This window comes from Suricata suricatta, chromosome 12 (assembly GCF_006229205.1).
Source record: "Suricata suricatta isolate VVHF042 chromosome 12, meerkat_22Aug2017_6uvM2_HiC, whole genome shotgun sequence".
NCBI classification, from domain to species: Eukaryota; Metazoa; Chordata; class Mammalia; order Carnivora; family Herpestidae; genus Suricata; species Suricata suricatta.
Window position 1 is genome coordinate 84,040,749 of NC_043711.1, and position 16,257 is coordinate 84,057,005.

The following is a 16,257-nucleotide window of genomic DNA, read 5'->3' on the forward strand; positions in this document are numbered from 1 at the left end:
GATAGGCAGTGAGAATCCCTCCAAGAGCATGCCCATTTCAGCTCCGCCCTTGAGCTGCTTGCTGTCTCTTCATGGGGGTCAGAACACGCTCTGGTTACCACTTGTCCCGGTCATGTGGCTGTGCTCTGTGGTGTATGGGCTGTTCTCCCATAGATGATGGCGATGTTCCCCTCTTGGAAGCAGCAGTCTGATGTCCTTCTGCTCTCACAGCTTAGTGATGATCTGTTGGAGAAATAGAGAGCAGGCTGTTCAGCAGGAAGAGAAGGGCTCTAGTACTTTTTTTGGTGAAAGATGTGGGCATCAAATGCTCTAATACTTCTCATGGACATGAGCAGCCTGAGGAGACAACAAATGGCCGTCCTAGAAAAGCCTCACCCTCCTCAGGTGACAAGCTGCTTTCTGATCCAGAGCCTTGCAGGAAGTCGATCTTTGTGCAGCCAAACCTGGGCATTTGGGAAGCAGCTCTGCAGTAAGGCCCATGCTGTGTGGCTCATGGAACAGTTGACCAAACTGTCCAAGGAGAGAGCTCACAGCAGACTATTGTCACCCTCCAGAGAGACCAAGATAACCACAGTGAGAACTTGCCATGTGCTAGGCACTGTTCCAAGTTCTTTCTTGTATCATTTTATTTAATTCTCAAAACAAATTCTATGAGGTGTGGATACTGTTGTGCCCAGTTGATAAATTATAAACTGGGATGCAGAGGAGATGGATTAACTTGAACCAATATCTACACATATAGCAGGTGGTGGAGCCACAATTTGGATCTAGTTGCAGAGCCTATACCCTCACTCTAGGCTCTGTGTCTTCTATCTCTTAGGATTCCAGGAAGGATGCCCCGCCTCTAGGTCCTTGAGTGAGGAGTGGGAGTACCTCTCTACAGGAGACCTCTGTGCACATGGGTAATCCGAATGAGCTTGGCCTCTTGTCACCTTGTCTGCCCCTGTACCTCAGGGAATCACCTGCATTAGCTCAGTACCTGCTGGACAGTTCTCCCTGTGAGCCCTGCCACCTTAGGCCACATTTGACTTTCCAGTTTTCAGCCGGAAGCCAGCGTGAGCCTCTGAAGGCTTTCTCTCTTCTCTCTGTGCTCAGAGAACGTGGACCTCTATATAGAACGACTTCCCAAGATATCTCTTCTTTATACCTTCATTGTTTACCCCTCTAATTGAAGCCTCAGGAAGGACTCTTTAAAGCTTAATGTGACCATATTTATGACCAGCTGTAACACTTGGGATGATTCTAGTTACAAGTAACAGGAGACTCCATTTGAATTGACTCTACAATAAAGAGGGTGTGTTGCTTCACATAATGGAGAAGTCGAGGGGACAGATGGCTACAGGGCTGTCTTACCATCTCACCTGTCAGTGCTATTTTCAGGTTGGATATCCTTGTATCATTTGGATAGCCAAGTATCATTTACGCCTCCATACTGCTTCATTCAAATCTAATGAGAATAAGAGTATATCCTTTTTATGAATGTTGGACTAGAGTCCTACATTTGGGTCAGATCAGTTCATTCCGATCCCTGCCTTGAACCAATTGGCCAGGCTCAGGTTATTTAAGCCTAAGCCTGCAACCAGGGAATTACTTTTAATGGTTTAACTGAATGTGGAGTCAATCCTGTTCAAAGCCCTTAGATGCTGCACAGTGAAGGAGGAGTAGAAGAAATTCTGGGAGATACCCGCAATGTCTCCTACGTGCAGCAGGTACAGAGTGAGAAAAGAAAACAGCATAGCCAGGGAGTGGGTGGTGGTGGTGTTGAGCTGCAGAGCAGATCCTTGCCCTGGGCTGGTTTCCTATTTCAAGGACAATGCGCAGTACCCAAGGCTTGGAGGACCAAGTCCTCTCATAGGTTTGAGTTCATCCTTTCTGTTCAGTTATATATGTGATCTTGCAGCTTCTCTGAATTTCACTTCCTCCTTGGTTGAAGGGTAATGATATTAGGGTATAGCTACATTTTATGCAAAATTACCAGTTTGAAGTTATATGATAGAAAATCTTATATGCAAAATTTGAATTAAAGCAAATCCTAAGAAGTTGAGAAAATTCATTAACCACATGATTTCAAGTCTCGTAGGCCAGTGAGAGTGTTCATTATGTCTTCATTTTTGGGGAATGTTAGTCATGTATTACGTGAGTTTGAATAACGTGGAACTTCAGGAGTCCCTTGTATGGAATGAACTGCCCCATCCTTCCTTCTCTTACTGCTTACTGCGTTCCCTAGCGCATGTGATTCTGTTTTATAAAATGTAAATTGAAAAAATATTGTTGTTAGAGAAGCCGAAAGGAACTCCCACACTTAAATGATAACTGGGTATGCCCTGGCACTTGGCAATTCACACCCTGTATTTAGACCTTTCTCGAGGATGCAGGACCAAGGTGGTCTGTCTTCTTCAGCTCTTCTGCCACTGATGGGATTAATGCTGTTAGCTTTTCAATAAACTAATGGGTATAGTCACTTTACTTTGGAGGTCATTAAAACTTAAATTTACAAATAAAAAACTGGATTGGGCAACAGTTTCTATGTGTGTGTGTGTGTGTGTGTGTGTGTGTGTGTGTGTGTGTAGATACATCAACTTAACTCACATTTTTCCTCAGATGTTTCCAGTGGCTGACTTTTATATAAGGCCCTACATGATCTGCTTCTAGCCACATCATCTTCTCTCCCTCAACCTAATTCTAATTTCACTTCCAGTGGAGACATACAAACTTCCTTGCTATTTACTGGTTTCAAATTCCAATTGTTCACTGCTAATATATGAGACAGCAGTGGACCTTTGTGCATTAACCTTGTTTCTTTTAACATTGCTGTAATTACTATACATTCCATCATATTTTTTGTTTTCTGTTTTTTTTGTTCTTGGTCAGTTCTTTGGGATTTTCTACATATTCGTGTCTATGCAAACAAAAATGGTTTATTTCTTCCTTTCCAACCTGTGTAATATTTTCTTTTCTTTATTGTGCTAGTTAGGATGTCTAGCACAATGCTGAATGGAAATGTTGAGAACATCCTTACCTTGTTCCTCATCTTAAGGAGAAAGCATTCAGTTCTGACCATTAAGTATAAAGTTAGCTGTAGAATTTTTGTAGATGTCCTTTAGCAAGTTAAGAAAGATTCTCTCTTCTTAATTTTTTGAGCATTTTTATCATGAAGAGTGTTGGATTTTGTCAAATGCTTTTTCTACATTAGTTGCTACAGGATTTTTCTTCTTTAAACCTGGTATAGTGGATTACATTAATTCATTTTTGAATGTTGAGCCAGCCTTGTGTACCTGGAATAAATCCCACTTGGTCATAGTATATCATTTTTTCATACATTGGTAGGTTCAGCTTGCTAGTATTTTTGTATCTGGGTTCATGAGAGATACTGATATGCAGTCTTTCTTTATCACAATGTCTTTGTCTGATTAGAGTAATGCTGGCCACATAAAAAGACTTAGGAAGTGGTCCCAGTGCCTATTTGTTCAACACCGAAAGCCTACCCTTTGAGTCATGCACTTGCTGTCTCCCTGCCTGGAAAAGTCTTCTCCCCACATTTCCATATGTTTCATGCTCTCCTTTGAAGTCTGTGCTCAGATCTCCTTTTCTCAATGACGTGATCTCAGATTACATACTATTAAAATTGCAAATCTCCCTTTCCCTCATCTCTGCTATTCCCCTTCCCTGCTTTATTTTCTCCATAGGACTCATCATCTTCTAACATACTATAAAACTCGTTTTCTGCTGCCACCCACTAAACACAGCTCTGTCAGGATAGAGGTTTTGTCTTTTTTGTTGTTGTTCTTTACTATATCCCTCCTTTCTAGAATGGCGCGTGGAACATAGTAGATGCTTAAATATTTGTGGAGTAAATGGATTTAAGTCATGACTGATAATGTAGGTATAGCCAAGAGGATCTGCAAAAATGAATGTTTTTATATCTGAGAAAGAATGTTCCCAGGATCAGAGGAAAGGAAATATTGTTGATAGCTTTTATATTTGGGAGGCATTTGACTGTGTTTTGCCAATCAACTGTATCACCTTGGCCAAATCAACTTATATCTTTGGGCCTTGGTTGTTTCTTCTTCTTCTTCTTCTTTTTTTTTTTTTTTTTTTACCTTTTTTTGTCTTTTAACATTTATTTATTTTTGATAGAGACAGAGACACAGCATGAGCAGGGGAGGGGCAGAGAGCCAGGGGGCGACATAGAATCCAAAGCAAGCTCCAGATTCTGAGCTGTCAGCAGAGTCCAACTTGGGTCTCGAACTCACAAACCGTGAGATCATGACCTGAGCTGAAATCGTACACTAATTGACTGAGGCATCCAGGCACCCCTGGGCCTTAGTTTCTTAATCTTAAATTGTATTTTTGTAAATTAGATTTAAGGTCTTTTCTAAAGTTCTTACTTGTTGAACTTTCTTTCTCAGTTGCAGAATATTTTAACAAGGAGGGAACTTAGAGATCTTAAATTCTGTGTTCTTTAGCCAGTAGATTAACTTCTGCCTGGAGAGCCCGGGCTTAACAGCTAATAGGGTAGCCCACTATCCTCTCTCATGGTTCCTGGTTGCCTGTTTGGGAGAGAGGCCTGGGTTATGGTGCTGACATGGTGCTGAAGAGCCAGATGAACCTGCTGAAAAGTATTCCATTGTATGGACACAGCACAAATGATTCGTTCATGCTGATGGAGGTTTGGGCAGTTTTCACTTTGGGTGATTACGACTACAGCTTCAGTGGGCATGCATGTACAAGACTCAGTATGGACACATTATCCCTTCGTTTGAATAAATATTGAGGGGTAGAGTGGTTAGGTCGCAGAATGTGTGTACTTAAACACTTCTTAACATCTATAGCATAAGGCATGATCAATTATTTGAAATGCTACAGTTACATTTGATAAACTAAACAACTGGGGTTTTGCAATGGTGAGGCTGTTGTTAACTTTGAAAACTGAAAATAGTTTCAGTAGAGTGGTAGGTGGGAAGCTTTTTAGAATGGAATTAGGAAAAACTATGGAATGAGAAGTTTGGACAAGGGAGTGTTGATGACTTGAGTTTACTTACTGTGAAGATTAGCAGAGAATGAAGTTGTGATATTTGGAAGGTGCAAATGGTTCATTTTTTTTCCCCTAAGATTTTTTAAAATGTTTATTTTTGAGAGAGAGAGCGCACACACAAGCAGGGGAGAGGGGTAGGGTGGAGGACAGAGGACTGAAGCAGGCTCTGTGCTGACAGTTGCAGCCTAATGCGGAGCTTGAACTCACGAACCCGTGAGATCATGACCTGAGCTGAAGTTGGATGCTTAACTGACTGAGCTAACCAAGTGCCTTGTGAACTGTTTATTTTTAAATGGGTTATTTTGTGTAATGTGAATTATACTACACTTATTTTTTAAAAAAGAATTAAACAAAATCCTGACGCACTGGTTGAGCCTCAAGCCAATTAAATCAAAATCCCTGGGGGTGGGACCTGGGCTTCCACTTTTTTTTTTTTTTAAGTTTGTTTATTGTGAAAGAGGGAAAGTGGCATGCGTGTGAGAGTAGAGAAGGGGCAGAGAGAGAGAATCCCCACTCGTGGCTCAACCTCATGAACTGTGAGATCATGACCTAAGCTGAAATCAAGAATCAGATGCTTAAACAACTGAGCCACTCTGGCAGCCCTGGGCATTCATTTAAAAAAATCTCTCCTGGTGATTGCAGTATGTAGCCAGTGAGGAGCTATGATCTAAGTAGGGTTGGCAAACAATCTGTAAAGGGCCAAATATTTTCAGCTTTGAGGGCCATAAGATCTCTGTCTTTGCTCCTCACCTCTGCCATTGAAGCATGAAAGCAGCCATCATCAACATACAACAAAGAATATAGTGTGTTTCAGTAAAACTTAAAATAACAGGCAGTAGACTAGAGTTTGCCCACCACTGATCTAAAGGCTAGATGATGGGAGAAGGGATTCCACAGCCTTGAGGGGTTGGAAGGTGACCTAGGCAGACCCAGATCCAGGACTCTGTTTTGTTGTCCATTTTAGTATGTCACATTGGACATACCCTTGAGAATAAACATCTTAGTATGTTGAAAACAAAATTTTAAAAAGCCAATACTTGTATTTAATTCTAGCTGCAAAAGACAAGGAAAAGAATAAAGAGAAGAAATTCAAAGAATTTGTGAGAGTGAAGCCAAAGAAAAAAAAGAAAAAGAAAAAGAAAACCAAACCTGGTAATTTTTCCCCTGGGGTGCTTCACCTGGGTTTCCTACCATGGGATTGGGAGGGCTTACTTTCTTCCCATTCCTGGCTTCTGAGCCTGCACTGAGGATAGGAGGGGCCAGTGGGCCTTTACTGGAGCTTCTGGGATCAGCCTAGCATGGACCCTGGCAGGGCAGGAGTCTGCTCAACTGGGTGTTACAAGGCCACATTGGTGTTTAGGAAGCCTTGGCTCCATTGGCCAGTGTGCCCTGCCATAGGATAATGCACATGAAAGCATTATGGTAGGAGAGGATATGCAGATGAATGACTGCCTTTGTTTGCATATGCAACTCTTTTTTGTTGTTTTTTAAAAATTTTATTTTATTATATTTTTTAAGTAGGCTCCCCACCCAATATAGGGCATGAACTCATGACCCTGAGATCAAGATTTGCATGCTTTACCAACTGAGCCAGCTAGTACCCTTAAAGATTTTATTTATTTTTATTTATTTTTTAATGTTTGTTTATTTTTGAGAGAGCACAAGTGGTGGAGGGCAGAGAAAGAGAGACACAGAATCCAAATCAGGCTCTAGGCTCTGAGCTGTTAGCACAGAACCCTATTCAGGGCTTGAACTCATGAGCTGTGAGATCATGACCTGAGCCGAAGTTGGACTCTAAACCAACTGAACCACCTAGGTGCCCCTAAAGATTTTATTTTTAAGTACTCTACACCCAACATGGGGCTTGAACTCATGACCTTAAGATTAAGAATCACACGCTCCACTGACTGAGACAGCCAGGCACCCCTTTTAAAGTTTGTTTTGTTTGTTTTGTTTTTGTTTAAATAATCTCTATATCCAGCCCAACATGGGGATTGAACTCACAACCCTGAGTTCAAGAATCACATGTTCTAGTGACTAAGCCATCAAGGTGCCCCTTACATACACAACTCTTAAACATATATCTCTGGAGGTGCCTGGGTGGCTCAGTCGGTTAAGCCTCCGACTTCGGCTCAGGTCAGATCTTGCGTTCGTGGGTTCGAGCCCCGCGTCAGGCTCTGTGCTCTGACAGCTAGCTCAGAGCCTGGAGCTTGCTTCTGGTTCTGTGTCTCCTTCTCTCTCTGCCCCTCCCCCTCTCATGCTCTGTCTCTTCTCTATCAAAAATAAATTAAAAACATTTAAAAAAATGAAAAAAAAACCATATATCTCTGAATCTTTCAAGAAAGGATTACTTCTTGAAAATTGTGGGTCTAGCTCCCACAAAAATATTGATTCAGAAAATCAGTGTTCCAACCTTGGGTGCTAAAGGGATGATGCCATGTTTTATTTTCAATATATCTTCTGGCTTAGGAAACCAACCTTAGCAGAAAAAAAGAGAGAAGGGTGATGGTGAAGAAGAAGCTTTTGGTTTTGAGGTTCTTCACGGTAGCTGGAAGTATTAATCTCTAAGTCTGTCTTCCACACCCTTTTGTAGTTTACTTGCTCCTCAGCTTTTGAGTTGTTTGAACAGCAGTGCTGTTGGTTAGATGGGATTGATTCTGGAATGCCTGGATGTTGTGTGGGGGGTACTAATTCCTTCCTTATCATGTTCTTCCAGAATGCCCTTGCAGTGAGGAAATCAGTGATACATCTCAGGAACCTTCTCCACCCAAGGCATTTGCTGTCACCAGGTGTGGGTCCTCACATAAGCCTGGGGTCGTTATGAGCCCCCAGCTCCATGGCTCAGAATCTGGAAACCATAAAGGGAAAGTGAAAGTATCTGGTAAGAATACTTAGCCGGCTATCTGCTGGCTTCATCATTTGACTAGGAATACAGTCTGAGAAGGCTGGATTTATGTTGACTATAACTTACTTCCCAGGTCCTCTGCAAGTACAGTAGGTTATATTTTCAAAATAAAAAACTACATCAAATAAAATAAAGGCTATTAGCTGTGCCTTTCCTGAACTTCCCTCTTCTCTAACTTTGGTCTACCTTGGTCTTAGTTAAATGCCATGTCAGTGTGTCTATAACCAGATCCATTATACCCCATCCTCTTGCACACTTGCCCCTCTCAATCCTCCATTTCTTATTGATGGACTCTGCATTTAATCTGGTTGTTTGTGGAAACCTGAGTCAACCTTGAAACTTCCTTTTCTCCAAAAACTTAGAGGGTTATTGTGAGTTTGGAAGGAATTAATAGATATACGGAAAGCACTTAGAATAGTATCTGGTACAAAATAAGTGATCAGTAAAGGTTAGCTGTAATTACAACTTATCAGGTACCAAGATCTGGTGATTCTAGTTTTGATTATCCCTGGAATCTGCCCACTTCATTTCCCACTGTCTGTAGAGTTTTTAAGGTGTCTCTGGATATAGATTTGATGGTAAGTCAGTTCCTGGCTGGATAGGATGAGGTGGAGGAACACATTTTGAGTCATTAGCATGATGATCTGTGTAGTTGCTGGGGAGTTGCACCTTCTCTGCCATTGTGCTCTGTGACCTTGAGTAGCCACTTACCTTGGGCTTCACTCTCAGTAAAGAGAGGAAATGGAGTTCAGTTCATTTGGGCTGTTACTAGATGACAGGCCCAAGGAATAGACTGGAGTTCCCATTTCCCAGCTCTGTGAAAGTTCATAGAATGAGGTTGTAAGGTCATTTCCACTCTTGACATTCTAGGTTATTAAAAATTTTATAACTATAATTTAAAATAGTGATTTCTTTTTTCCTTTTTCTCTCAGAGGAGGATAATCTGAGTGAATCCTCTTCTGAGAGCTTTCTTTGGAGTGACGAGGAGTATGGCCAAGATGTCGATGTGACCACCAACCCAGACGAGGAACTCGATGGGGAGGACCGCTATGATTTTGAAGTGGTCCGTTGCATCTGTGAGGTTCAGGAAGAAAATGACTTCATGATTCAGGTAGGTAAAACTTCAGGAGACAGACGTTGAGAAATACAAACTAGTCCTTAGAGGGAATTTTGAGGGACTGCAGTTTGAGGCCAGTAAACACAATGGGTCATTTTAGAAGCACCAGCCAAATAGGCAGTAATAGCAGTAGCACTTTGAGCTTTACTTTCTAGTTTAACTTCCTCTGAATCTCAGGCTGGTGTAAAATAGTCTCATTAGTAGAGTAAGAGAGGGCTTGAGACATCATGGAGTCCAAAAGTCTCCTGCTTTGCTTGGGGCAGCTGTGACCCACAAAGGGGAAGAGCCTTGCCTGTGGTCACACAGTGAGGAGTTGAACAGCATGAATCCAAATCTCGGAGTGGCAGCTGAATCTTCCTATGGTCCCTTACTTGCTCTCTGTTGTAAAATTTCTGTATGGCCTAAAGAAATGGGGGCCAGTTTTATAAGTTACCTGTTCCTTCTTTATTTTCCTAACATTTGTATCTGTCATCTCCATCTCTGGATTGTGCCTGTGGGGTAGGCTCCTCTGCCGCCTGGGGAGACCATCACTAGCCAGAGCCTGCTTGCCTCTGGCCGTTCTCTTGCTCTTAATGACAGTTCTGGTGGAGGTGGCTGCTGTGTGGCTGACTCTAAAGGCTGTCATAAATACCCGTGTGTCTTGGCAGCTGCCTGAACTGTCCAAGGAACCTGAGTTTTTAAAGTAAGTCATGGTTATGTTGGTTAGGATTCTTTGGGTGTTTCTTTGTTTTTGAATAGCCTTCATAGTAGTCTCTGGGAATTTAGAGTACATGAATGGTTTCAAATAGTACTTTATATTTATAGCCTTTAGTCAGCCTCAGGTCAGTGGTTTTCAAACCTTTTCAACATCAGAACCCCCTTTCCTAATGAATTCTTTCATAGAACCACAAAATGTCTAACAAGTTAAATGCAGCAGTTTTGAAAATTCACAATAAGTCCTTTTCACTTTTCAGTTCAGAAATGTAAATATCATGCTTCCCCCCACCCCCTTTTTTTAAAATGGCATCTTTTCCCTATGAAGCCTCATATGCTGTCAGGATTCCAATTGACAGTTGCCAACTTGGAGCATTTCAGTGACTCAGTAGTTTTTCTCTTTTTGTGACATGGCTATTTATATGGGTGACTCTTCCTAAACAGCATGCTGTGCAGTCATTTTGGTTAAACAGAGATGGGAGGGAAAGCTTTGTTCCAAGCCTAGCACAATACTGAGCAAGCCTAGCAGTACAGAATTTTATGTACTCGTGGGTTGTGTCTTAGTCTTGCTTTAAGTTTGGAACACATTTGAATGTGCATTTTGGTTTTAGTTTTAAAAAATAGACCTATTTTAAAAAAGACACCCATTTGCAGAAGCTCAGTGGACTAGAACTTGAAACTAATACAACATGGAAACTGTTGTTTTAGTGTGCTCAGTTCTGGGCCTTGGAAGCCTGATTTGGTCTTCTTTTGTCCATAGAAATCTTTAGTGGGTGAATAATCAAGGCTCTTCCAGGCAATACTATTCCAGTTAATTAGTATGAGAGACCTAGTTCTGATTCACTGTACTTTTTCCATTGACTTTTCTATAAGTAGCAAGGATTATGGGAGGTTTGGGAGGTGGGGTAGAACGTTGTGTGTCATTCTGTGCTGTATGAAGAAACTTAGGTTTGGAGCTGTTGAGGCCATACCAGCTGTTACAAGGCAGAGTCTGGAAGTGACTTCCGTCTCCAGCTTCCTAGGCTCTACATGGTCATCTCCTAGCCCAACTCAGCTCAGCTCAGTGCTTGTGACTTCCTGTCTGGTATTGTGATGAGCTCACTTTGGAACACCTTGGGTTTCACTATAGAAGACTTTTCTGTGCTGTCTGCTTGGCATCCACCTGATTTTATTACATAGAATGATGGTTTTGACTTTTCCTGTCATGAGCAATATACCTTTTCCACTCAGTAACTTTAGCAAAAGGCATACATTTGGAGGGAGCTAAACTGGAGCAAATACAATTTTAACTTTATAAGTGTATTCATCATTAGTTTTACATGTGTTCATCATCTAGGAAGATTCAATAATTATTTTTAAAACTTTTTTTAAGTTTGTTTACTTATTTTGAGAGAGACAAAGATAGCATAAGTGGGGGAAGGTCAGAGAGAGGGAGAGAGAAACTCAAGCAGGCTCTGTGCTGTCACTCAGGTGCTGCTCAGTAATTATTTTTTAAGTAAATTGATAATTTGCACCACCCTAGAATACATTTAGAGTTAGTTATGTAGAAGATGCATACCTTACTTTAAAGGAATAATTTTCTCTAATCATTTTAATTACTTTATTGGTATTAACATTACTCAAGGAAATTATTATTTGATTTTATTTGCCAGTGCTAATAATTTAAATCATTGGGAAGTTAATAATCATGAATATTTGAGAAATCTTTGTGACACATAAAAAATGAATGTCAGGAAATCCACTTGATATTCAAATTATTTTAATTGCTTTAGGGCAGGTTTGGGCAAACTTTTTATTTTTTAATAGAAAGCTGTTTATTTAAAAAAAACTTAAAAAATGTTTTAATGTTTTATTTATTTTTGAGAGAGAGATCATGAGTGGGAGAAGGGCAGAGAGAGAGACACACACAGAATTGGAAGCAGGCTCCCTGCTCTGAGCTGTCAGCACAGAGCCCGACACGGGGCTCGAACTCATGAGCTGTGAGATCATGACCTGAGCCGAAGTCAATTGCTTAACCGACTGAGCCATCCAGGCGCCTCTTAAAATTTTTTTTAATGTTTGTTTAATTTTGAAGGAGAGAGAGCCAGAGTGTGAGTTGGGGCGAGGCAGAGAGACAGGGAAGGAGACACAGAATCCAAAGTAGGCTCCAGTCTCCAAGCTGTCAGTACAGAGCCTGATGTGGGGCTTGAACTCATGAGCTGTGAGATCATGACCTGAGCCGAAGTCAGTTGCTTAACTGACCGAGCCACACAGGTGCCCTGGGCAAACTTTTTTTTCTTTTTCTTTTTTTAAATATTTTTTAAAATGTTTTTTTATTTATTTTTGAGAGACAGAGACAATATGAGCAGAGGAGGGTCAGAGAGAGAGGGAGATACAGAATCCAAATTAGGCTCCAGGCTCCGAACGGTCAGCAGAGAGCCCGCCGCGGGGCTCGAACCCACGAACTATGAGATCATGACCTGAGCTGAAGCCTGGATACCGAACCTTGGACACTCAACCGACTGAGCCACCCAGGCGCCCCAGGGCAAACTTTTTCTTAAAGGGCTAGGTGATAAATTTTGTCTGAGGGCCATGTGGTCTCTGTTGCAACTACTCAGCTCTGCCTCAGTCTGGCATAGGCTTTATGTAATGAATGAGCATGGCTGTGTTCATGTGATACTTTATTTACAAAAACAGGACTTGAACTGAATTTAGCCTCTGAGCAGTAGTTTGCCTTAGACTAATAATTTTTGTTAGGTTAGGTGCCAAACCCAGTAAAAGTTGTGTAGCAGTTTTAAACAGAAGCCCATTTTAAAAGCTTTGCTTTAAAATTTATATTATTTGTTGCTAGCTAATGCATTCACATAGTTCAAAGTCTAAAAGGTATACATAGATATACAGAGAAAATCTGACCCCTACTTCCCCTTCCCTCAAAGCAGCCCTTACCAGCTTTTCATGTTGCATTCTGGAAACACTCTGTGGCTAATCAAACAATCACATATATATTCTCTACTTTTTTCCTTTTTTCCTTTTTTTTTTTTTTTGGTGGTGGTAAAATAACAAAATTTAGCCTTTTAAACCATTTTTAAGTGCATGTGGCATTAGGTGCATTGACATTGAGTACATTCACATTGCTATGCAACCAATTTTTTTTTTAAACACACGAAGGTTTTATATGTAGTATTTTCAGTATCTTTTCTCATTTAACAATAGTTGAAGACTGTTCCATTTTCAAACGTAAAAAAAAACTGGTAAATGTTTATTAGAAAAACTTGAGGCAGTACATAAATGTATAAAGAATTACTTGATATTTATAGGGGCATCTGGCTCAGTTGGTAGAGCATCTGACACTTGATCTTGGGATCATGAATTTGAGCCCCATGTTGGGGGGTAGATATCACTTAAATTAAAAAAAAGAATTAACTTGATATTTATATGTAATCCCCAAACCTAGAAATGCTAATGTATATTACATATTACTAGTTGATTTTATTTCACATTAATTCATGTTCAAGTATTTTATGGGGTGCCTGGGTGGCTCAGTCAGTTAAGTGTCCAACTTCAGCCCACATTGTGATCTCACAGTTTGTGAGTTTGAGCCCCACATCAGGCTCCATGCTGACAGCCCAGAGCCTGAAGGCTGCTTCAGATTCTGTGTCTCCTTCTCTTTCCGCCCCTCCCCTACTCTCACTCTCTCTCTCTCTCTCTCTCTCAGAAATAAACATTAAAAAAATTTTTTAAATAAATCAAAGAATTCAAGTACTTTACATTAGTTTATTCTTTTAATGGTTGATTTGAACATCTTTTTATTTAAGAATTAATTTTTTTTCTTTCTTTTTAATGTTCATTTAGTTTTGAGAGAGAGAGTACAAGCAGGGCAGGGGCACAATGAGAGGTAGACAGAGGATCCAAAGATGGCTGCTTATGGACAGTAGACAGCTCGATATGGGCCTCAAACCCACGAACCACGAGATCATGACTCGTTGGATGCTTAACCAAATGAGCCACCCAGGCGCCCCAAGAATTAGATTTTTGGGTGGCTCAGTTTGTTGAGTTGGTTGACTTGGGCTCAGTTCATGATTGTGATCACTGCTTACGTGTTCAAGTCCCTCATTGGGCTCTGTGTTGACAGCTCAGAGCCTGGAGCCTGCTTCAGAGTCTGTGTCTCCCTCCCTTTCTGCCCCTCCCCGACTCACACACACAGTCTCTCAAAAATAAACATTAAAAAAAAATTTTTTTTTCCTTTGACTTGTCTGTTCATGTCCTTTATCCATCTTTCTGTGGATGGTTGATTGTTTTCCTACTTGTTTGTATAGGCTTTTTGTAGACATGTTTTTGTATCAGCTGTGAGAACAGTTAAAAATATTTGTACTTTGTCATCTTTTGACTTTCAGATCTTTGATTCAACTATATCAAACTTTTCTTTGATGGCTTCTGAGATTTGAATAACAAGTTGTTTCCTCATTAGAAGTTAATAGACATTTATAACAGAATTCTCTCATGGTTGACTCTGGTACTTTTGAAGTTTCATTTATTTTCCTTAAAGCTGTATAAATATCTTAAAGCTGGAATTTATCTTGGTATAAGGTGTGAGAGCTATGGCTGCCCAGTTGTCCCAACACATGCTTCTTTATTGAGATATTAGCTTTTCTTACTTTATTTCCATATGTATTTGGATTGCTTTTTTGGATTCTCCTTTTCCATCGATCTGTTTATATATTTGCTTGTATAATTCTATTTTAATTATTTTATCTTTATAATATTTTTAAAATAGCTGATGTGGCTAGTACTCCCTTTTATTCTTTTTTTAACTAATTTTCTGGCGACTGATTTTAGGATCAGCTTTTATCCAGTTCCACAGCTATTCATTTGTTGCTTATTTGGCCCTGCATTATTTTTATAAATTTAACCGAGGACAAAGGACATCGTTATGATGACTCTTACTATCCAGGCATAAGATATACCTTACCATTGAATTAAGTCTTTGTGTCCTTTAAATAGTATTTTAGAATTTTCTTCATAGTGATTTTTCAGGTTTTATTCTTAGGTATTCTTGGATATCTTATCTTAGATATTCTGTTCTTAGACTTAGGTATGTAGATATTTTATCTTTTCTGTTATTATTCTTGTTCATTTCTGAATTTAACCTTTTAAAAATGAATGCCAAACCCATATTTAAAAAGTTATTTTGAAGTTTTCAACTTAGCTATATTTGATTGAATTTTAGTGAACCCCAGTTATCACAACACTTAAGGGCTCATTGGCAAGACAGACTTCAATTCTTAATTCTGTTTTCTGCGACTAGCTAGCTTTGTCATTGTGCACCATTTACTTTCCCTCTCAGCCCTAGTTTCTTCATTTGTCAGTTGAAGAATCTGGATTGGATCTTGAGTCTATCTTCCAGCTTTGCCTGTTGATTCTGAGGCAGTTAGCGTCCTAGAGGATTTCTATTTGCCCACAAAAGCCCTCTTGTTTGCCAGGGCCTCTCTGACTCCAAAGAGATGAGGACTGTCTGAGCTTTGGACTTTAGTTCCTCGTGGCTAGGCTGGTGGCCCACCCTCAAGGCCATGCTGGGGAGGAAGGAAGCTCATTGTCCACCTTCCAGAGCTATCCTTTTGGTGGGGTGGTTAAAGACTTAGAGGATCCTGGGCTGAGATTATGTGAAGTATCCTAGTATCTCATTTGGTATCACTTTTCCTTTCCATTCCCTTCTCTGGACCCTTAGCCCTCAGGCTTACTATCCTCAGGCCAGCCACCCAACTCCAGGTGCTGCCCTCATTCATTGTCTGCTCCTTTCTTTCCCCCTCTGGCTCCTCCCCGTTTTCCTCCCCATTTTCCCCCTAGCCCCTTACCAAGTAAGGCAGTGGAGTCTTGGGGTAAAAGAACTAGCTTTGCTATTAGGCAGGCCTGTGTTCTGACCCACCATTGCGTCTCTTCAGCTGTGTGACCTTTGGTAAGATTTAGAGAGAAGAAACTTGAAGTGCTAATATGTGATTATTCCAGGAGCTATCATAGTAAATTAGGTTGTCCATTAGTAGTTGTAATAGGTGCCTAATACATAAAGGCTGAGGGCTGGACTCTGTGATGGGAACCTTTATATATATGACTGGATGATTCCTCACAAACAGCCCCACATGGTCAAGTAGGAATAGTACCCCATTTTGTAAATAGAGAAAACTGAAGCCCTGGGAGAAGTGACCTGTGCAAGGTCATACAGCTAATGAATGTCTGAGCTAGAGTTCAAACTTAGCTTTATGTCATTCCAAGTTAAATCTTCCTCTAAGGCCTTGAACAGTTTTTTATCTGTTCTCATAAAGCTATCAGAAAAGTGAAAGCCTCTAGAAATGGAGTGAAAACAGTCATTTTTTCAAGATCAGCACTATTTTATGGATCTAAATGATCTTCATCTGTGCTGTCTGGTGCAAAAGCCACTAGTCTCATGGCTAATAGAACCAAGGAACTGAATTTTAACTTAATTTGTTCATTTAAGCGTTCTAGGTGGCCTGTGGCTGCCATAGTGGCCAGCAC

At 40.5% G+C, this 16,257-nt stretch overlaps 1 protein-coding gene across 1 annotated transcript in view; it reads left to right on the forward strand.

Annotated features, from left to right (window-relative positions):
• The window catches only part of PHF20 (PHD finger protein 20), a 113,888-nt gene that overhangs the window by 80,745 nt on the left and 16,886 nt on the right, over positions 1-16,257 (forward strand). The window contains exons 12-14 of the mRNA XM_029917944.1: positions 6,089-6,187; positions 7,752-7,916; positions 8,873-9,051. Of these exons, the coding sequence (XP_029773804.1) occupies positions 6,089-6,187; positions 7,752-7,916; positions 8,873-9,051 (443 nt within the window). The remainder of the gene's footprint in view (positions 1-6,088; positions 6,188-7,751; positions 7,917-8,872; positions 9,052-16,257) is intronic.